A 23,536-nucleotide genomic window follows, 5' to 3' on the forward strand; every position below is an offset into this window, starting at 1 on the left:
AGCTTAAATTTAATTGTATGATATTTAGAGTATTAGAAACACTTTAACTTTTCTTTTGATTGCATCTCACAATCTCTTTTTTACCTAACAATCTATGACTTAATTCAAACATTTTGTGCAGATATTGCTGAATGTACTTTGGGTACTGATAACTGTGACCCAAATGCTGCTTGCACAAATACCGCTGGTTCCTTCAAATGCGCATTGTATCGAAACTCCAAAATGTTCACACCTCAAAATATGTTTTACCTTAATAATTTATGACTTATTTCATATATTTTGTACAGATATTAATGAATGTACTTTGGGTACTAATAACTGTGACGCAAATGCTGCTTGCACCAATACCGTTGGTTCTTTCACATGCGCATGTAATGCCGGTTACAGTGGAGATGGAGTATTATGCACAGGTTAGTCTATTTCGTACTATATTGCCATTTTATATAATTCAAATAATTGTTTCCTATACGGCTGCAGTCAACCTAATATTTGCAAAATGAAATCGACATTTTCTACTATGATTGAAGTTTTCAAAACAAATTCGTTTCAGTATTGTTTGTGATGTGGTCAAACACAACAGGACTCCGTATGTTTCAGAGTACAAGAAACATTGTAACCTTTATTTTGATTATACCTCACGTTTCTTTTAGCTAAAAATTAATTACTTATTTCATACATTTTGATACAGATATTGATGAATATACTTTGGGTACTAATACTGTGACCCGAATGCTGATTGCACAAATACTGTTAGCTCCTTTACATGTTCATGTTATGCCGGTTACAGTGGCTATTTTATACCATATCGAAATTGTATTTCAAATAATTATCACCTAAACGCGAGTCGTCCTACTGTACAAGAAACATTGTAACCTTTCTTTAGAACATATCTCAAAAATTGAGTTTACCTAATAATGTATATGACTTATTTTATAAATCTTTGTACAGATAATGATGAATGTACTTTGGGTACTGATAACTGTGACGCAGATGCTGCTTGCACCAATACCGTTGGTTCCTACACATGTGCATGTAATACCGGTTACAATGGAGATGGAATAACATGCACAGGTTAGTCTATTATGTACCATATTGTCATTCTATTTATTTCGACAAATTATCATTAATACCCTAGCAAATGCCAAGCAATAAGTTGACGATCAAACATTTAACGGCATGATCTCAAAGGAAATAAAGTATGTTGCTCGCATACACTCAATGCAAAAGATGCTATAGTTTCTTGACAGAAAACAGAAAGATAATGGTGCTTTAAATCAGTAAAATTATTTGATCTGTGACATCTTTGGTTTACTTGCAGGATTAAACGCTGGTAACCTCTACCAATCCATATGTTGGCCAAAATTCTGCAAATATCTGCTCATTTTAATCTTCAATTGATTCTCTAACTTTTTTTGGCTAAAACCAAACAGGCATTTATATATTTCCAAACCATATCACTATCAGCATTTTATGTTCTATATCTGGTGATTCATCAAATTTGTATACACCAACAAGTGTTTATTCTTCAACAATAGTTTTTTCATACATTTTTGTACAGATGATGATGAATGTACTTCGATGACTGATATTTGTGACGCCAATGCTGCATGCACCAATACCGCTGGTTCCTACACATGTGCATGCAATACCGGTTACAGTGGAGATGGAGTAACATGCACAGGTTAGTTTATTTTACACCATATCGCCATTCGATTTGAAAAGCAATAACAATTTATTCAAGCATTATTGAGGTTTGATTTAATTGTATCATGTTTCAGGGTACTAGAAACATTTTAACTTTGCTTTTGATTGCAGCTCACATTCTTTTTTTTTTACCTATGACCTATGCCTTATTTCATACATTTTTGTACAGATATTACTGAATGTACTTTGGGTACTGATAACTGTAACGCAAATGCTGCTTGTATCAATACCGTTGGTTCCTTCACATGCGCATGTAATACTGGTTACACTGGAAATGGAGTAACATGCAGAGGTTAGTCTATTTTGTATCTTATCGCAAGTATATTTATTTCAAATAGGTTATCACTTAAACGCGAGTCAAGCTGCTTTTGAAAATGGTGCATTCCTATATCCTTTTCTACTGTGATTGCTATAGGTTTTCAGAACAAATTCTTTTCAGTACGATATTTGTCATGTGATCAATAATAACGGATTATATTGTCAGGCAAAGCCGGTAATTTATTCACACGCTTGGAATTCTGTCATATTTCAGAGTTTGCAAGAAACATTCTAACTTTTCTTTTGATAAAACCTCAAAAGCTGTTTTCATCTAATAATTTTTGGCTTATTTCATATATTTTTGTACAGATATTGTTGAATGTACGCTAGGTACCGATAACTGTGACGCAAATGCTGCTTGCACTAATACCGCTGGTTCCTTCACATGCGCATGTAATGCCGGTTACAGTGGAGATGGAATAACATGCACAGGTTAGTCTATTTTGTATCTTATCGCCATTACATTTCTTTCAAATAAATTGTGCATTCTTATCGAAAATATCTACTATGATAGTACTAAGCTTTCAAATTCGTTTTAGTAACAATATGTGTGATGTGATCAATCAAAAGTGATTAATGTTGTCACACAAAGCCAATTTATTCAAACTTTATTGAGTTTTAATTGTAACAATTTCCTATCGAAATTTTCATACTTCAAAATATGTTTTACCTTAATAATTTATGACTTATTTCATACATTTTTGCACAGATATTAATGAATGTGCTTTGGGTACTGATAACTGTGACGCAAATGCTGCTTGCACCGATATCGCTGGTTCCTTCATATGCGCATGTAATGCCGGTTACAGTGGAGATGGAGTAACATGCACAGGTTAGTATATTTTGTATCTTATCGCCATTCTATTTATTGCCAAATATGCCTGAGTCAACTAAATAGCGCAATCCTATTGATTTAAGTTTTCAAAACATTCGTTTCAGTACCAATATTTGGGATGTGATCAACCAAAAATGATATATTATGTTGTCCAGAAAAACCAGTTATTCAAGCATTATTGAAACTAGCACTGGAAACATTTTAACCTTTCTTCTGATTGCAGCTCACAATCTCTTTTTTACCTAACAATCTATGACTTAATTCATACATTGTTGTACAGATATTGCAGAATGTAGTTTGGGTACTGATAACTGTGATGCTATAGTTTCTTGACAGAAAACAGAAAGATAATGGTGCTTAAAATCAATAAAATTATTTGATCTGTCACATGTTTGGTTTACTTGCAGGATTAAACGCTGGTAACCTCTACCAATCCAAATGTTGGCCAAAATTCTGCAAATATCTGCTCATTTTAAAAATGGATTCTCTAACCTTTTTTGCTAAAAACAAAACAGGCATTTATATATTTCCAAACCATATCACTATCAGCATTTTATGTTCTATATCTGGTGATTCATCAAATTTGTATACACCAACAAGTGTTTATTCTTCAACAATAATTTTTTCATACATTTTTGTACAGATGATGATGAATGTACTTTGATGACGGATACTTGTGACACCAATGCTGCATGCACCAATACCGCTGGTTCCTACACATGTGCATGCAATACCGGTTACAGTGGAGATGGAAAAACATGCACAGGTTAGTTTATTTTACACCTTATCACCATTCGATTTGTAAAGCAAAACCAATTTATTTAAGCATTATTGAGGTTTGATTTAATTGTATCATGTTTCAGAGTACTGGAAACATTTTAACTTTTCTTTTGATTGCAGCTCACAGTCTCCTTTTTACCTATGATCTATGCTTTATTTCATTCATTTTTGTACAGATATTACTGAATGTACTTTGGGTACTGATAACTGTGACGCAAATGCGGCTTGTACCAATACCGTTGGTTCCTTCACATGCGCATGTAATGCCGGTTACAGTGGAGATGGGGTAACATGCAGAGGTTAGTCTATTTTGTATCTTATCATCAGTATATTTATTTCAAATAGGTTGTCACCTAAACGCGAGTCAAGCTGATTTTGAAAATGGTGCATTCCTATATCCTTTTCTACTGTGATTGCTATAGGTTTTCAGAAAAAATTCTTTTCAGTACGATATTTGTCATGTGATCAATAAAAAAGGATTATATTGTCAGGCAAAGCCGGTAATTTATTCAAACGTTATTGACTTTGAATTCTATTATATTTCAGAGTGTGCAAGAAATATTCTAACCTTTCTTTTGATCAAACCTCAAATGCTGTTTTCATCTACTAATTTTTGGCTTATTTCATATATTTTTGTACAGATATTGTTGAATGTACGCTAGGTACCGATAACTGTGACGCAAATGCTGCTTGCACTAATACCGCTGGTTCCTTCACATGCGCATGTAATGCCGGTTACAGTGGAGACGGAGTATTATGCACAGGTTAGTCTATTTTGTATCTTATCGCCATTATATTTATTTCAAATAAATTGTGCATTCTTATCGAAAATGTCAACTATGATTGTATTAAGGGATGTGGCTATAGGAACAAAGACCAAACAAACATATTCTTGTTTACGCCGTAATATTGTAGTATTTCAACCATTTTACAACTTCAGCTGTGTAACTTGCAACAATTCCCGCTAAAAAGTGGTTCTTTGAATTTTTAAAAATACATTAAAAATCGCATTGGACTTTTCGTACTGATTATACTATAATGATTACCTGCCTATAATGTTCTGATCACACTATAGACTGGGATTATATGTGACCCCATTGCCAGGCAATTTGTTCCTATTGTTCCTTGTCTGGAAAAATTCAGGGACCGTGCTTTTAAATAACCCGCCAGAACACAATAAGGCCATTGACCTGTGTAGTGGTCATACGTTGTTCATTCGACCATAAAGATTTCTAGTCCCTCAGCAACTCATTAAAATGCGTTGCATCAGGTCAGGGATTCTATTATAATAATTCTAATCCTTTCTTTGAGGTGAATAGATAAAAGAGAGTTCTTGAAAAACAGGTGTGATGTTGTAGATAATATATTATCATCAAAGTTGCTGGCATATAGGACATTTCGTGGAAGTGGCGCTTATTATATATTTCTTGTAAACACAATCTAATGTGGTACTCGCTACATGGAGAAGGTCGGTCTGCAAATGTCCAGTGCATGAAGCTATATAGTAGAGATATTATAGATTCATGTTCAGTGTAAATCAATTAAAATACTATAGCTGGATATCAAAAAATCGTGATGCATTTCTTCTTGTTATGGACGATATTAATTTTGATATTATTGTGTTAAAAAGTGAGCTGTTGTAAACTGCTTATCCACAAAAATAGCCTGTTTAGTAAAATTTCAAAGTTTTAGGGGCCTGAGCTTTCGATCCTAGCAGGATCTTTATCAAAGGCAGATAAAAAAACCAGATAAAGACCACCCTGGATGACATGCATGCTCGTGATGCCCGTGAGGAACGCCAGGCTCTCAAGTCTCTTAGAACCAGGACTGACATCATCATCAAGCCTGCTGATAAAGGATCTGCCGTGGTTGTCATGGATCGCCAAAAGTATATCGATGAGACCATGAAGCACCTCAACAATCGTACTAACTATGCTCTTGTTGATTCTGATCCTACTGACTCTTTCTAATCACTTTAACCTCCCCAACCACTCCATCTCCGACATGATCCTACAGGGCATTGAGTCTTTAGGTAACCGCCCCGACACCGTCCGTGCCAGCAGGGAGAAATTCTGGATGAAGCGCCTTCGTACCATACAGCCACACGGTCTCAACATCCAAGAGGGAAACGACTAACTTGTTTTTCATCATCATTATATTTGGCCCCCCCACCTCAATTTTTTTTTTCCAATTATTTTTTATATATATTTTTTTAACATTTTTTTCCTCCACTTTATTATTTTAGTTTTTATTTCCTATTTACATCTATCATTTTGTAATATGTTCATGTAGTTGCCATTCATTTTCATATTTCTATTCAGCCCATTGTCTTCATTCATATCCTTATCCCTCTTACTTCCATTCATGACATCCCACTTCCTGCCCCTATTGATATTTCCCAAGAAACACTTATGTCTTCTATTGTCTTGCTAATTTCCTTTTCCTTTATGTCCATGTCCTTATATATATGCATGTTTGTGTGTTGTCTTGTCACTCTGCCTTTGATAAAGATCCTGCTAGGATCGAAAGCTCAGGCCCCTAAAACTTTGAAATTGATATTATTGTGACAAAATCCATTCCCTTCTCAATTGATTAGGCTCCAGTCTTAGGCTTTCTTTTCTAAAATAAATCATATGGCCTAAAGGCAATTAAATATGGGCTAAACCCATATTCGGTATGCGGAAAGTTTTCATAGTCATCTATTACCTATACCAGGGGTCCACAAATAGCGTGGCTTCCCGAGTGGCGCGAGGTGCCGTTTAGATTTAAAATAAATAAATAAATAAATAAATAAATAAATTCCCATGTTCTCCGTGTAAAGACAGGCTAAAATAGTGCAAAATATTGCACCAAATGGCGTCATTTGCACCTCAACTTAAAACAAACAAACGATAACTTCACAGGGGGGCACCCCTCTGACTCCCCCGGCCGTGCTAAAGCACCGCGAAAGCTGCTTCGCAGCCATTGAGTGGCGCTTTTCAGTCTTTTATTTCATGTGGCGCTTCGGGGCGCTTCAACAAACCTATTTGAGGAAGCCTGAGTTTTCACCCCGATGTGGCAGTGACGTCAACGCGTTGAAGCAGCTGTTTCGCTCGCGCATCTATGCGGCGTCTTTAAGCGCGTGCGAGTGTACACCAGCGCTTTGATCGAACTCTAGGGAGTGTAATGAAATTCATACAGTGCTGATGTCACTGCCATATCAGTAGCCTGAATCCTTCTGGCCTCTAATGACGGCGTCTTTTATTTACCCACAATCCGTCACGTTGCCTTATTCACCAACAGCACAACCCGATGACCGTGCGTAGTTGTTGAAAAACTGAAGGATCCAGCCTACCACATCAGGGTGAAAATGGTATAGCTTATCGCAAACCAGCCAAATTTGTATATGTTTGAATAGCTATAGAATACCCGTGAATATAGTGTCAGAAACTCTCACACATCTTGGGATAACCTTGTCATTAATGTGAGACCGAAAGCAACGCCATTTTGGGGATATATTTGAACATTGAGAGGGAAAACATTGCGGTAAAAGTAAGTTAATCATGAAAATCGTTTAATTCTAATAATATCAACCAGTAACGGACACTTAGCCAAGACTATGTGAGAAGTTTGGGGTATGTAAAGCATTTTCTTGTTATAAAAACAAGGAAAAAGCAGTCCAAAATTAAACAACTCGATATTTTAAAAAGTACATTTTGAGAAGGCCTACGCTGGTTCTTTTAATTCTAGTTCAAAATCTGTTCATCACCTGCAGTCCGATTTGGTATCTATGGTTTCATAAAAGTATTGGGAACTCTTTTGGATGGTATTTTGGTTTAAAAAAACGATACTGTTAAAAATATCGGTATTTATGCCAGCGACATTTCTATTATGTAAAATGCATTGAAAATTGTCGGCTAAAAAGTGCATAAATTAAAATCGCGAACAGTAATAGCAACAACAACTATCTACATTCCAAGCGGAAACGCTTTTCAAAAACATACCACCTTTTTCGGGCAATCGCTGAAACCGAAATATGAAATTCTAGGCCATCTGTAAAAAAGTGCGTGACCAGAAATGACCATGAACTTGGGTCACCGAAATAAGTGTTTATATTGGTGTCAGGCCTTTCATAGTGATACAACAATTAGCCCCCAATAATGGCTTTCATTTGAACCGTTATTTGTTAAACTGCGATTTTTACTTTTTGAGAAATCAATGAATGTATCAAAAAACTTTTCGAAAGTCGATTTAAAATGGCCTAACCCGTTAAGCTTTCAAATTCGTTTTAGTAACAATATGTGTGATGTGATCAATCAAAAGTGATTCATGTTGTCTCACATTTTCTACTATTTTAATTTTGCTACTGAGTACTGTGTCTACATACTGCACACACATACATGGTTCAGTGGACCTATTTTTCCACTTCTGTATTGATGAATCAATAACTTTTCCAATAACTTTTCAACTTGATCACTTCATCATGAACGGGTCTAACCCACTTCAGCAGTCAAGTGCTACTCATCCACTACCCACTATTCTACAATGGTACCACCTAGTACCTACACCAATCTCAAGAACTTTGGTATATATAGGCATAGGGGTATTCGTGGTGGTGCGCACACCCGCCGCCAAACTAACCAACAGAACAAAACTACTGAACTTCAATCTCTGAAACAAGAACCCCAGGAACAAGAACTCACTGCTGATACCCCCTGTATCGCTCCCGTCAGAATAACTAGAGGTAACCAGTTACCTGTTATATTAATGACAAATGCCCAATCTTTGGGAAACAAGACTGATGAAATTGACCTCCTTCTTCGCCAAGAAAAAGTTGAAATTGGAGTTAAGCAAGCAAGATTAAGCAAGCAAGTAACAGATCATACCACTGATGGCTATGTCAAATTATGTTTGTGGAATGCTCGTTCTATTCGGAACAAAACCACCATGTTCACAGAATATGTGCTTGAGCATGACGTAGACTGTTTCTTCGTAGTTGAGACGTGGCTAAATCAAGATGATCCCGTATGTATCAGAGAATTGACACTACCCGGATACAGTTTCCTCAGCACACCTAGAGGAGCCTCAACCTATAGAGGTGGTATTGGTGCGCTGTTCAGATCTGAAATGAACTTCCAGAAATTTGACATGGGAATCAGGAAATTCCGTACTTTTGAGCACACATGCTTTACAGATCCCAAGAAGGAAGTGTTCTATATAGTGATCTATAGACCCTACTCATCATCAGTAAACAAACTCAAGACTTCTGAATTTCTTGATGACTTTGATAATTTTATTGAATTTGTAAACACCATGTCGAGTAAGATAGTATTAGTAGGTGACTTTAATATACATGTGAACGAACCATTCAAGTCCGATGTATCACCCTTTCTTACCACAATTGATAACGCAGGTTTTCATCAGCATGTTGTTGGGCCAACGCACATCAATGTGAACACAATTGATCTTGTTATATCACGGCTTGATGAAGACCTGGTTATGAATTGTGCAGTAGATTTAAGGTTATCTGATCATAATGTAATTTCATTCAGTGTACAGCAGCATAAGCCTAAACCAAAAAAGATCATGGTTGCCTCTCGTAGATTAAATCAAGTGAATCAGGATGCCTTTCAGGCTGATCTTTCTACTGAATTTGCATCTTTTGATAAAAAGTATGAAAATGTCAACGATATGGCAATGTGCTATGATACCATTGTTAGGCAGGTGCTTGACAAACATGCGCCGGTAAAGAATACCATCCGTTCTCGACCATCAAATCCTTGGTATAATGAAGAAATTCATCAGTCTAGACGTTTCCGTCGTAAGCTGGAAAGGAAATGGCGGAAATCTAGACTAGAATCGGATCGCCAGCAATATATAACACAGCGAACTGTTACTAATGAAATGATTGAAATGTCAAAACAAAATTTCTACAGGAATGAACTTGAGAATGCGGACAACAAAACTGTATTTAAGAAGGTGAATGGTTTGCTAAACAGAGACACCAAAGTGCTCCCAGCCCATGAATCGGCACAGGAACTGGCTAATGACTTTGCTAGCTTTTTCAACAACAAGGTCACTACCATATATCAAGATCTTGGTAAAGACCAACCTGATCTAGACAGATTTGACCCTTTGCCTGAGAGACCAGTTTGTGTTTCATTCAGTGAGTTTGATCTTTTGGGCGAGGAGGACGTTCTTAAAGCCCTTAACAAAGCTTCCACAAAGTCTTGCTTGCTCGACCCTGTGCCGACATGGTTTCTGAAACAAAATATTCATGTTTTTGTTCCCGTTATCACACGTATCATCAATGAATCCCTTCATACTGGTGTTTTTCCTGATAACCTGAAGCATTCTATTGTCACACCCATTATCAAAAACCATCTCTCAACTCAAATGACCTGAGCAATTTCAGACCTGTGTCCAATATTCAATTCATATCAAAACTTATTGAGAAACAGGCTGTTAAGTCTTTGAATGATCATATGGAAAGAAACAACCTGGGTGAAAAAATTACAATCTGCTTATAAAAAGGCACACAGCACAGAAACAGCATTAATGCGTATTAAGAATGATATCATGAAGTGTATTTCCAACTACAAAGGTGTTTTTCTAGTACTCCTCGATTTGAGCAGTGCTTTTGATACTGTAAATCACAACATGCTGATCAACAGATTACAGAGTGAAATTGGAATACAAGGTAAAGCTATGCAATGGTTCAGATCCTACCTGTCTGAGAGAACCAGCAGAGTTTGCATTGATGGTACTTTTTCTGACCCTGTTGAGCTCGAATTTGGCCTGCCTCAAGGTTCAATCATCGGACCTTCAGGGTTTTCTTTGTATATTTTACCAGTTGGTCGTATCATCAAATCATTCAACTTATCCTACCACTTGTATGCAGATGATGTACAGTTGTACACCAGTTTTGATCCCAAAGACCCGGTATCCATTGCTGGTGCTTTAGATAATCTATCTCGTTGTATTGATGCTCTTAAGGCTTGGATGAGAATGAACATGCTGAAACTTAATGACAGCAAAACTGAGTTTTTTGTGACCACTACTCCACACCTGAAGCGCTCAATGATACCGGTTGCTTTGAGGGTTGGGGACAAATCCATCTGTCCTTCAGATTCTGTGCGTAACCTAGGGGTTATTTTTGACTGTCAAATGTCTATGTCCATTCACGTCAAGACTCTTTGTTCTAACCTTACATACCAGCTTCGCAACATTTCCCGGATACGTCGGTACTTGGATTATGACACTTGTCATCTGGTCATAAGAGCCCTTGTCCTTTCCAAGATCGATTATGGCAATGGGCTGCTTCTTGGCTGTTGTAAAGCAGACATTCAAAGACTACAACGGATCCAGAATTGGGCTGCGAAGCTGATATGTAAGGCCCTCAAATATGATCATGCCACGCCGTATTTAAAGCAGTTACACTGGCTCCCTGTTGAAGAGCGCATCAATTTCAAAGTTTTAGTCACTGTGTTTAAATGCCTCACCAAGAGTGTTCCTGAGTACCTGTCTGATTGTGTTTCCCTGCACTGCCCTGCGCGTGCAGGCCTGCGTTCTGCTTCTGATACCACCCTCCTGACAGAGCACAACACAATCAAAACACTCATGTCAGCTGAACGCAGGACCTTCTCCTATGTTGCGCCTCGCACCTGGAATAGACTGCCAATTGGTATCAGGGAATCACAATCAGTGGGTATTTTCAAGAGGGTTCTAAAGTCACACTTGTTTCCATAGATTTTGTAGCCTTCACAGGCAGTTCTCATTTATTTTTTCTTCATGTTCTTCTTTTGCTTTGTTTTGTGTTTTTTGTTTTGAGCGCTATAACGTTCTAAATGTAGCAGCGCTATATAAATATTTATAATGTATTATTCAGTTTGAATTGTATCGATTTCCTATCGAAATTTTCATACCTCAAAATACGTTTTTACCTTAATAATTTATGACTTATTTCATACATTTTTGTACAGGTATTAATGAATGTGCTTTGGGTACTGATAACTGTGACGCAAATGCTGCTTGCACCGATATCGCTGGTTCCTTCATATGCGCATGTAATGCCGGTTACAGTGGAGATGGAGTAACATGCACGGGTTAGTCTATTTTGTATCTTATCGCCATTCTATTTATTGCAAAATATGCCTGAGTCAACTAAATAGCGCAATCCTGTTGCTTTAAGTTTTCAAAACATTCGTTTCAGTACCAATATTTGGGATGTGATCAACCAAAAATGATACATTATATTGTCCAGCAAAACCAATTTATTCAAACATATTTGAGCTTAAATTTAATTGTATGATATTTAGAGTATTAGCAGGTATTAGAAACACTTTAACTTTTCTTTTGATTGCAGCTCACAATCTCTTTTTTACCATTTTGTGCAGATATTGGTGAATGTGCTTTGGGTACTGATAACTGTGACGAAAATGCTGCTTGCACAAATATCGCTGGTTCCTTCAAATGCGCATGTAATGCCGGATACAGCGGAGATGGAGTAACATGCACAGGTTAGTTTATTTTGTATCTTATCGCCATTATATTTCTTTTCAAATAAGAATTGCATTCTTATCGAAAATATATACTATGATTGTACTAAGTTTTAATACCAATATGTGTGATGCAATCAATCAAAAATGATTCATGTTGTGAAACAAAACCAAATATTCAAATATTTTTGAGTTTTAATTTTATCGAAATTCATAAATTTTCACACCTCAAAATATGTTTTACCTGAATAATATATGACTTATTTCATACATTTTTGTACAGATATTAATGAATGTACTTTGGGTACTAATAACTGTGACGCAAATGCTGCTTGCACCAATACCGTTGGTTCTTTCACATGCGCATGTAATGCCGGTTACAGTGGAGATGGAGTATTATGCACAGGTTAGTCTATTTCGTACTATATTGCCATTTTATATAATTCAAATAATTGTTTCCTATACGGCTGCAGTCAAACTAATATTTGCAAAATGAAATCGAAATTTTCTACTTTGATTGAAGTTTTCAAAACAAATTCGTTTCAGTACCAATGTTTGCGATGTAGTCAAACACAACAGGACTCCGTATTTTTCAGAGTACAAGAAACATTGTAACCTTTATTTTGATTATACCTCAAGTTTCTTTTAGCTAAAAATGGATGACTTATTTCATACATTTTGATACAGATATTGATGAATATACTTTGGGTACTAATACTGTGACCCAAATGCTGATTGCACCAATACCGTTAGCTCCTTTACATGTTCATGTTATGCCGGTTACAGTGGCTATTTTATACCATATCGAAATTCTATTTCAAATAATTATCACTTAAACTCGAGTCATCCTACTGTACAAGAAACATTGTAACCTTTCTTTATAACATATCTCAAAAATTGAGTTTACCTAATAATGTATGACTTATTTCATAAATCGTTGTACAGATAATGATAAATGCACTGTGGAAACTGAAAACTGTGACGCAGATGCTACTTGCACCAATACCATTGGTTCCTACACATGTGCATGTAATACCGGTTACAATGGAGATGGAATAACATGCACAGATCAGTCTATTATGTACCATATGGTCATTGTATTTATTTCCACAAACTGTCATTAATACGCTAGCAAATGCCAAGCAATAGGTTGACGATCAAACATTTAACGACAGGATCTCAAAGGAAATAAAGTCTGTTGCTCGCACGTTATTGACTTTGAATTCTATTATATTTCAGAGTTTGCAGGAAACATTCTAACTTTTCTTTTGATCAAACCTCAAAGCTGTTTTCATCTAATAATTTTTGGCTTATTTCATATATATTGTACAGATATTGTTGAATGTACGCTAGGTACCGATAACTGTGACGCAAATGCTGCTTGCACCAATACCGCTGGTTCCTTCACATGCGCATGTAATGCCGGTTACAGTGGAGACGGAGTATTATGCACAGGTTAGTCTATTTTGTATCTTATCGCCATTATATTTATTTCAAATAAATTGTGCATTCTTATCGAAAATGTCAACTATGATTGTATTAAGCTTTCAAATTCGTTTTAGTAACAATATGTGTGATGTGATCAATCAAAAGTGATTCATGTTGTCTCACAAAGCCAATTTATTCAAACATTATTGAGTTTGAATTGTATCGATTTCCTATCGAAATTTTCATACCTCAAAATATGTTTTTACCTTAATAATTTATGACTTATTTCATACATCTTTGTACAGATATTAATGAATGTGCTTTGGGTACTGATAATTGTGACGCAAATGCTGCTTGCACCGATATCGCTGGTTCCTTCATATGCGCATGTAATGCCGGTTACAGTGGAGATGGAGTAACATGCACAGGTTAGTCTATTTTGTATCTTATCGCCAGTCTATTTATTGCAAAACATATGTGAGTCAAACTAAATAGAAATCCTATTGCTTTAAGTTTCCAAATCATTCGTTTCAGTACCAATATTTGGGACGTGATCAACCAAAAATGATACATGATGTTGTCCAACAAAACCAGTTATTCAAGCATTATTGAGTTTAAATTTAATTGTATGATGTTTAGAGTACTAGAAACATTTTAACTCATAATCTCTTTTTTACCTAACAATCTATGACTTAATTCATACATTGTTGTACAGATATTGCTGAATGTAGTTTGGGTACTGATAACTGTGACGCAAATGCTGCTTGTATCAATACCGCTGGTTCCTTCACGTGCGCATGTAATGCCGGTTACAGTGGAGATGGAGTATTATGCACAGGTTAGTCATTTTGTATCTTATCGCCAGTCTATTTATTGCAAAACATATGTGAGTCAAACTAAATAGCAATCCTATTGCTTTAAGTTTCCAACGCATTCGTTTCAGTACCAATATTTGGGACGTGATCAACCAAAAATAATACATGATGTCCAACAAAACCAGTTATTCAAGCATTATTGAGTTTAAATTTAATTGTATGATGTTTAGAGTACTAGAAACATTTTAACTCATAATCTCTTTTTTACCTAACAATCTATGACTTAATTCATACATTGTTGTACATTGTTTTTTGAAACATTTTGTACAGATATTGATGAATGTACTTTATTTCAAATAATTGATACTTATACGCGAGTCAAACTATTACCTTTTGATAGAGTGCATTCGTATAAAATTCGTATTCGTCTGAATACCAATAGTTGTATAATGTCATTTGATCAATAAAAAAATGATACATTGTGTTATCAAGCAAAGCCAATATATTGTATCATGTTTCAGAGTACAAGAAACGTGCAAATAAATGGTGCGTATTTACGGCGCTTTTACGCAACAATTCTCGTCTCATCATATGTCATTTCTAGGTGAATGTGGCATAAGGTACATAAGAATAGGATCTAATAGTGAAGTGATTACACTGACATCACCAGGGTATCCAAAGTCATATGGTAATAATCTGGTCTGTGAATGGTCTGTGTCGGCGACTGAACTCAGACGAATTGTAATCAGGATAATCGATTTTGAAATGGAAGATGTTTACGATTTTCTGATTATTGGGGATGGTGAAAACTCCGTGAATGGTTCAATACTAGTTTCGTTAAACGGCGACATCAAATTAAACACACTTACATCAACTGGATCTAAGATGTGGATTAAACTAGTTACTGATCAGACGGGTGTTGCCAGGTTTCATCTTAATCTAACACAAGTAGCAAACATTGAAGGTAAAATTTCATATTCCAGTTTCACCGTAGCTTGTTGTTCCAATTCCAGCTAATTCCAACACGTTGAAGTTATTGGTGATTTTTGTACACAGGTGATCGTTAGCGCAAGTCTGTTCAAAGAACCCTATAATCTAGATACAGATTTCTTTTCCTTTTTAGGTATCTGCAAGTCTCCAGATTACGACTGTGGGGAAGGTTTTTGTGTTGACTCTTCCGCTGTGTGTAATGAATTCAGTGACTGTCCTAATAATGTGGATGAAAAAGAGTGCGGTTGGTTGCTTGCTTATTTTAGTCTGGTCTTTTAATGTTTCAAAATGTTCGTTTCATTTACATGTATATTATCAATATTGCTTGTTTCGGTACGAAATATTGGGAGCTCGATTAAAGCACGTTACTGCTCATACGACAACTTCCTTCTTGCTTGCTTGATATCTTTCAGGCAATACCACTTGTCCTGGGTCATATCTCTGTGAAGAAACAAACACCACAGACGTTAGGATGTGCATTAATATGAACGCAGTGTGTGATGGAACATCACATTGCCCTACTGGAGATGATGAAATAAGTTGTGGTAAGATTCGAATGATATGTTTTTCGAATTACTTTCTTTAGTAACACCTGATGATGGTTTTGCTTAATATTCTTTATTACTACAACTAGGCCTAATATCTTTATTCAGACTGTATCCACCACATCCATATCTCTTTATTTAAACTTTGACCAATGTAACTGCTTGTTCAACTCCATAAACTGTACCTTAGATACATAACCAATGTTGTGGTGGGTTTTTTTTCAGGCGATTGTGGCCGAACGTTTTTCAAGTTTGTTTCTAATAGTGAAGTGATTACACTGACTTCACCAGGGTATCCAATGTCATATGGTAATAATCTGGTCTGTGAATGGTCTGTGTCAGCGACTGAATCCAGACGAATTGTAATCAGGATAGTCGATTTTGAAATGGAAGATGGTTACGATTTTCTCACATTTGGTGACGGTGAAAACTCCGTGAATGGTTCAATTCTTGTTTCGTTGACTGGTACCATCAAACTAAACACGCTTACATCAACTGGATCTATGATGTGGATTAAACTAGCTACTGATCTGTCGGGTGTTGCCAGAGGGTTTAATCTTAATCTCACACAAGTAGCAAACATGGAAGGTAAACGTGTTTGGTGTTATTTTCAATGGCGGTAGTAGACTAAATTTAATAATGAAACAGGTAATAAATTTGGTTGAACAAATTCATCAGGATCGGTAGAGTAAAGTCAATCAAAAGGTTCTTATTTCTGATCCAATAAATTGCACTTACTGTGTACGTTTCGATAACCACTCGGTTATCTTTATCAACACTGAATGAAGACTGCTACTGTGAACTGGTCATCCAATCACCTATTGATTTTTTGGTGATTGACTTGTTGACTAATGTTGCCAGTTGATTTTTTTCCTGTTGGATGTTTTGATGGATTTTTCACAGGATGTAGCAGTTCATCAAAAATAAGGTAATAAAAGGTAATAAATTTGTAACAAGTTTAAGCGTTATTTCCCTGTTAACGATAACACATTTTCGAGTAAATACAGGTATAAAAGAACACATAAAGGTGTATCATATTTTGTTTTGTTTTTCAGCTATCTGCCAGTCTGGGGATTTCGACTGCGGTGAAAGTTTTTGCGTCGATAATTCCGCTGCGTGTAATGGATTCGGTGACTGTCCCAATAAAACGGAAGAAAAAGAGTGCGGTTGGTCGACAATATCGTGAATATTAAATTTATTGACGTTATGAATTTGTATTGAGTTCAATATCAACAGTGCTTGATCTGTATAGTATATAGTTGGAACAAAGCTTTCTTGTGGTAATTTTCTTCTTTTTATCTTGCAGACAATATCAATTGTCCTGGGTCATATCTCTGTGACGAAGCAAGCAATACAGAAGTGAGCACATGTGTTACCATGAGCAGAGTGTGTGATGGAAAATCACATTGCCCTGCTGGAGACGATGAAATTCGTTGTGGTAAGGTTTGATTTAAATCTTAGATACTTTGGCGGCACAAACATGGTTCGTCATGTTTTCAGTGTGGAGCCCTCGCCTTCGTGTAGTATTCAGACACTTTCTAAAGGTTCCTGTCAGAAAACTACAGGCAGCGAAATAACCTCTAGTTAGTAGAGATTGTGCGTGAAATTATTGATTGGCTCCAAACAAAGGATTTGAACCGGTGTCCTTCACCGTAATTATGGCGCAGTGCAGTCCATTCGATCAAATATTGTCATCCACCTATTTGAAGGTAGTGCATTTGTTATGTGTGTGAGACGAACTGTCGCGATAGATTGCAATCATGCTTTTGTTGAATGCATTTGAGTAGTCCGCCATATTTACGGTATAATACTCTATAGTACGGTCCCTGTCCATATCATTGCAATACAGATTCCAAACGATGCCCAACAATATGCAAGTGCTATTACCCGGAAATGGAACATCTAGCTGTAGAATGTCAGAATGGTTGGAGTACAGAAACACTACGCGATGTTCCGCAGATAACGAAAACACTGTAAGTTATAATTAATTTTATCCTGAACCGTCTGAGCCATTTAATTTTTTCTAAGAACCGTGAGTTATTTTGTATGAAGTATATGATACCCATTTTGTATGTTTTTCTCTTTATTTTGCAGTTTCATTAATAAGGGTAATGTTACCATGTTAGCTTTGGGACTTCTGAAAGGGTATAGTCAACTCATTTCGTTGTAAGTTCAACTTTACTTTAGCAAGTTCAAGTTAACATAGCCTTACACGGCAAACCTTTTAATGTTCGTGAATCGGTCACTGAGTAGTTGTTCAGAATAAACAGCCTACGTGTTACGGAATAACAAATTAAACACGTTTCGAGTGTAAAGTTGAATTTACACTCAGCCGCCGGATGCACGACGAACGATAAGCATTTTATCGATGAGTACTTTTTTGAAAACTGATTGGGTGAAAATCAGTCGCTCGTTGCTCAGCAACTGAGCTATTTCATCGTCAGCATTTATTGTCTGTTTTTTACTTTGTATTTAACACATTTATTGCACTCGCAGATCATTAGCTGAAAATGGAATATTTCAGATTCAAAACGGGACATTCCATGGATTAACTTCACTTTCATGGCTGTAAGTTAAATCGTATAACTTTATTTGGTTCTGACGGATGGATCTTAAATGTCAACAGTAAACTAATCAAGAAAGGCACACTGATAATTTTTTGCCACAACCAGCTACCTTCGGCCTTCGGCTATATTTATAAATACGTATACATACGCACGTGACGCATGGCCACGACATACCAAGACCAGCAAGCGTGACCAAATCCTAATGCCAATGAAAAGGATAGGAACTCTTTAGATAAATGTCATCAAATTAAAGTATTAATTGAATAGCGACATTATTACACATGTGGGGATTCCGAATTTGTAATATGTTATTAAAAACAACATTTTAAAGTCGAACGAGGCTATATATATTGGACAATACGTTAAGGTTTACTTTATGGTATTGGTAATAAGTTTCCCAAACTAGCTATAAGAACGAAATTATTGTCATTCTAATCAGAGATCTTTCAAACAACGAGTTGACCACATTGGTTGATGGACTATTTGCAGAGCTCCTACACCTAAGAAACTTGTAAGTGTTTAATTTATCCAATATGTTTTTTACAATTAAAAACATAATAATTATAATGAAAACAAACTACCTTCATTGTTTATACCGGTGTATGGTTTTAGGTCAATTATTTCGCTGAATTGAGTTCAAAGGATGGTGCCACAATTATCCCGAGTCATTTGATGTTGTATCCGAGTGTGTTAGTAAACCATTAGGAGTAACAGACTTCAGATAACTCTTTCTTTCATTTTAGCATTCACCATGATGATGTAACAGGATTAACTACCATAGTAATAGGTTAAAACTATTTTTAGATATATTGTACTGCGCTAGTACGTTCACGGGGTACCTTTGCATTGAACCATAAATATCAAAGAACAGGGATAAAGATCTGGATCATAATTCTATAGAATATTTATACAATGCTGATCACGCGAACCTATAAGTAGGTATGACCAATGAACCATCAACTTGATTAGAACACTCCCATAGACATGCAGGGAGCTCAACTGTGCACTGCTTGCACACACATTTCTAAATTGAGCTCATTTTTTTTTCATAATTGTTCTGTAAAAATTGGGGATGTTAATGCCAATTATGTTTTGTAACTATCCTGCAAATTACATCAACATAACTTATTTGGGTTGTCTGTAAGTGTGAGTCAAAATTGGTCCATCGCCACAGTGCGCTTAATTGCCAGTGGCCAAGTACAGCATTGCTCAGAATGGCACAAAATATTCAGATCAATAAGATCAGGTGAAAACCTTGACCTACTGAGCTGTAATTTGGCAAAGTTGGTGTTATTACCTCTATCATACCCTCTGTAAAAAGGTTTAAAAAATGGACAAGTAGATCTTGAGTTAAAAATTAAATCACCAGCTTCCCTTTGGAATTTCCATACACCTTTCGAGTCATGTTAAATAGACACCTTTCTGAACATAAATGTGAAGTTTCGTGCTCATTTGATGTATTTTTCACCTGATCTTTATACCATCTACACTGACTTGCTGCTATACACGCACAGGGGCTGTACTTTTAAAATACGCGCCTAATCAATAATGAGTCTTTCACTCCATTGTTAAAGTACTGTGCTCCCTGTAGCATTATGGAGTGACCAGGTCCTACATGTAGAGTGTGATGGTTTTGTTGCAGATGACAATGTTCATTCAAGCCTATCAAGGTCAGTTATTAGCCACTTGCTGCATGGCTGGGCATTATCAGCTATCAAAGAGATACCTTATGCAGCTGCCAATCACAGTAGAGGTTAAACATTTTGTTAAAACCCCAGAAGTGATATCAGGACAAAGCTGTGCATGTTGGTACTTGATTGTTTGGATTCCTATGTTGAAAATCCCTTGTAGTAGTATTTTTTTGTGTAGTGTATATTGTTGTGGAAAAAAGTTCACCTGGACTTTTTTATTTTGTGCCATTTCGGCCATTTTGGATGATTTTTGGCAAATGTTTTCTAAAAGCTTGATTTCAGTGCCTCGGTTTGAAGAAATAATTTATGCTATTGACTAGTAAAGTGCCATTTCATAAGAAACCCTTTGATACTTTCACAATATGCTTGTTTCATGTTTGCATATATATTAAAATAAAGAAATATAAAAAGTAAATATATGCTTATACCAATTTTGCTCCCATTGCTATTTTTGGACTTTGTCATTTTATTTCGTTCCAATGACCGGTCAGAATGGGAAACTTTGAAAATTCATAATTCAAAAAAGTTTTTGACCGATTTTGACCATTTAACCACCAAAATACTTCTGCTGATGAGTTCATTCCAGAAAACAATCTTTTGTAGCAATAGGGGCAACATGAAATTTTGATGGTCATCCCTACTATAAGATTAGGATCTTTCCCAAGAGCGGTATTGTATTCAATCTATGATTCCAGACATACACATGTGATGAGTGCAACCTGCTTGTAGTACAGGGCGATATATTCAAAAATTGTTGTAACCTATTGCTATGGTAGTTCATCCTGTTACATCATCACTTCTACGACGAATAAGAGACGAATGTACAACATCACACTTATTGAAAATCAATTACATTGTCGTTTTTTGTACTTTCAGATTTCTTCTAAATGTTCCATTGAAGCTACTTTACGGTGCAACATTTACCGGATTAGGAACACTACATACTCTGTGAGTGCGGCAGAAGATTTCACTATCTATGTTTATATTGAAGCATACCTTTGTATGACATATTTCATCACAGTTTCCTAACACAATGATGTTTAAATTAAGTAGGAAAATAGCCATTATCCATTTTTCATTAACTTATCATGCTTATAGAACGTTTCAACTCAATCTATTCAGAAATCTTCAGGAATGAAGGTAGAAAGACCCATACACACAATATTAAATTATAGCAACTCTAGGAAATTGGATGTTTATTGTTAATATCGCCTATTTGAAAGGTTGAACTTGCAAAACTCAATTAAAATCAAACTTTGTGATCGTGAAAAAGGACCCTGTTTATGTCTTGAAACACTCACAAATAATTATGATAATATTTCAATTTTAGAGTACTCGTAAGAGGAAACACCACCAATGAAACACTGCAGTTTACGAGTGACACGTTTTCTCCATTAAACGGACTTCAAGTTCTGTAAGTTGTCCACTTTACTCATATATACAATTAAGTCAAGTTCAAACATTTTGAAACCATTTTATTATCTTGGGTCATAGAGATGTCATCAGAGCAGTTCAAAGATACGAGAATATTAGTAAGTAATACTTGCCTTTTATATCATTAAAGCACATGTATATAATGTGGCCCAATGTCATGAATGTGATTCAATATCTCGTTCCCAGGCTCGTTCTCTCTATATCCCACATTGCAGGTTACATTGGCGCTCTTATTCTCATATATATATCCGTATTCAAATGTAGGATTTCAAACGTCATGCTCTGAGTTGGACGTTTAAGATACAATCTTACTTTCGCGGTAGACTTAAATCAACGAATCACAGGCCAGAAATCCCATAGCCAATCATCTTAGACGCGTAAGATTTTACAAGCCTAAGATAGTTATCATGTATAATCTTCAGAGTCTATGGTATATCGTTATAGTACGGCTGATATCAGGAAGAAATTGATCTGATTGTCTGACCGCCATTTTTCAAGTGGCACCCGCCTAAAGAGCGAATTTGCGATACCACGGTAAATGGTCAATCTTGGACATGTAAGAACAATCTTCGGCGTGTAAAATCTTAGGCGCCTAAGATTTAATTGGCCAGTAATTGTATACGCTAAAGATGATTGGCCGTATGTGATTTCTGGCTCTGTGATTAGTTGATTTAAGTCTACCATGAAATATTCTTAGACGTCTAAGATTGCATTTTGGACGTGTAAGGTTAGGCGTATTATCTTGGGCGTCGTTAGAAGGTATCTATAGATGGCGGATACCTTCAAAATACGCCTAAGATAATACGCCTAACCTTAGACGTCTAAGATGCATTCTTAGGCGTCTAAGATGCAATCTTAGGCGTCTAAGAATTTTGCGGTAGACTTAAATCAACGAATCACAGGACCAGAAATCCCAAACAGCCAATCGTCTAAAGCGTATTCAATTATTGACCAATGAAATCTTAGACGCCTAAGATTTTATACGCCTAAGATTTCTTAAACGTCTAAGATTGATATTTTATTGATGGACGGTATCAGCAATGTGATAGCTCGCCTTGCTCACAAAGTACCTTGGAAGACTACTAGCACCTCGTATTACAGATACGAGGCGCAGTGATCGATCATAAAGTACGGCGGGATAATCAGTTCAGTTCAGTATATAGCCCTAAGTTTCGAATATTTTATTCACTATTATCAGGAAGTGCCATTATAATCCGGCAGAATTATGGCTAATCGCAGCCCCATTTTGTATCGGATAGTAGATCAGTTTGACCAAATAACACGACCGACGACCGCCAACCATGTCAACATAGCCTGCAAAATCATCTACAGGGTCTGACCAACAACAACAGGCGCCAGTGAGAGCATTTCTACAGCGTCCGTCGTACTTTTTGATCGAATTTGCAATACCGTCCGTCACTAGTCACGGTCAAATGGTCAATCTTGGACGTCTAAGAAAAATCTTAGGCGTGTAAAATCTTAGGCGTTTCATTGATTTCATTGGTCAATAATTGAATACGCCTAAGATGATTGGTTGTTTGGGATTTCTGGTCCTGTCATTCGTTGATTTAAGTCTACCGCGAAATTCTTAGACGTGTAAGATTGCATCTTAGGCGTCTAAGATTGCATCTTATTGCATCTTAGACGTCTAAGAATGCATCTTAGACGTCCAAGGTTAGGCGTATTATCTTAGGCGTATTTTGAAGGTATGTCGCTAGTGGTGTATTTTGAACGAACGGTAAAAGAACTTGAAAACAACCGCTACATGCGCGTATAAAACTAGCTTGGTCAATACGACTGGGAGGGCTAAAGCCTAGTTATAAAAAGAATTTGCCCTGGTTTGAGAGGAATTAACATGGTCCAAAAGGGACTGATTGACAAAACATGTCCTTTTTACTGTCCTAATTTCACCAGAAAATATTTTCCGAGGGGTCTGCCTCCTCTCCCCTGCC

General features: G+C 36.3%; 3 protein-coding genes across 3 annotated transcripts; all 3 read left to right on the forward strand.

The window, feature by feature from the left end:
* Positions 1-561: 561 nt before the first annotated feature.
* LOC140151749 (uncharacterized) lies at positions 562-13,238 on the forward strand. The gene is made up of 9 exons (XM_072174086.1): positions 562-586; positions 949-1,071; positions 1,559-1,681; positions 2,732-2,743; positions 3,501-3,623; positions 3,758-3,807; positions 3,861-3,936; positions 12,398-12,520; positions 13,060-13,238. The coding sequence occupies exons 1-9, from the start codon at positions 562-564 to the stop codon at positions 13,236-13,238; spliced, it is 834 nt and encodes a 277-aa protein (XP_072030187.1).
* A 1,662-nt stretch (positions 13,239-14,900) lies between these two features.
* LOC140151750 (tolloid-like protein 2) lies at positions 14,901-16,515 on the forward strand. Its single transcript, XM_072174087.1, has 4 exons — positions 14,901-15,321; positions 15,481-15,591; positions 15,761-15,892; positions 16,118-16,515. Exons 1-4 carry the CDS (start codon positions 14,901-14,903, stop codon positions 16,513-16,515), a joined length of 1,062 nt encoding a protein of 353 aa, XP_072030188.1.
* A 325-nt stretch (positions 16,516-16,840) lies between these two features.
* LOC140151751 (uncharacterized) lies at positions 16,841-21,102 on the forward strand. The gene is made up of 7 exons (XM_072174088.1): positions 16,841-17,058; positions 17,199-17,330; positions 17,742-17,865; positions 17,987-18,058; positions 18,389-18,460; positions 18,899-18,970; positions 21,027-21,102. Exons 2-7 carry the CDS (start codon positions 17,270-17,272, stop codon positions 21,100-21,102), a joined length of 477 nt encoding a protein of 158 aa, XP_072030189.1. The 5' UTR covers positions 16,841-17,058; positions 17,199-17,269.
* The last annotated feature ends 2,434 nt before the right edge of the window (positions 21,103-23,536 follow it).

This window comes from Amphiura filiformis, chromosome 5 (genome assembly GCF_039555335.1).
Source record: "Amphiura filiformis chromosome 5, Afil_fr2py, whole genome shotgun sequence".
NCBI lineage: Eukaryota > Metazoa > Echinodermata > Ophiuroidea > Amphilepidida > Amphiuridae > Amphiura > Amphiura filiformis.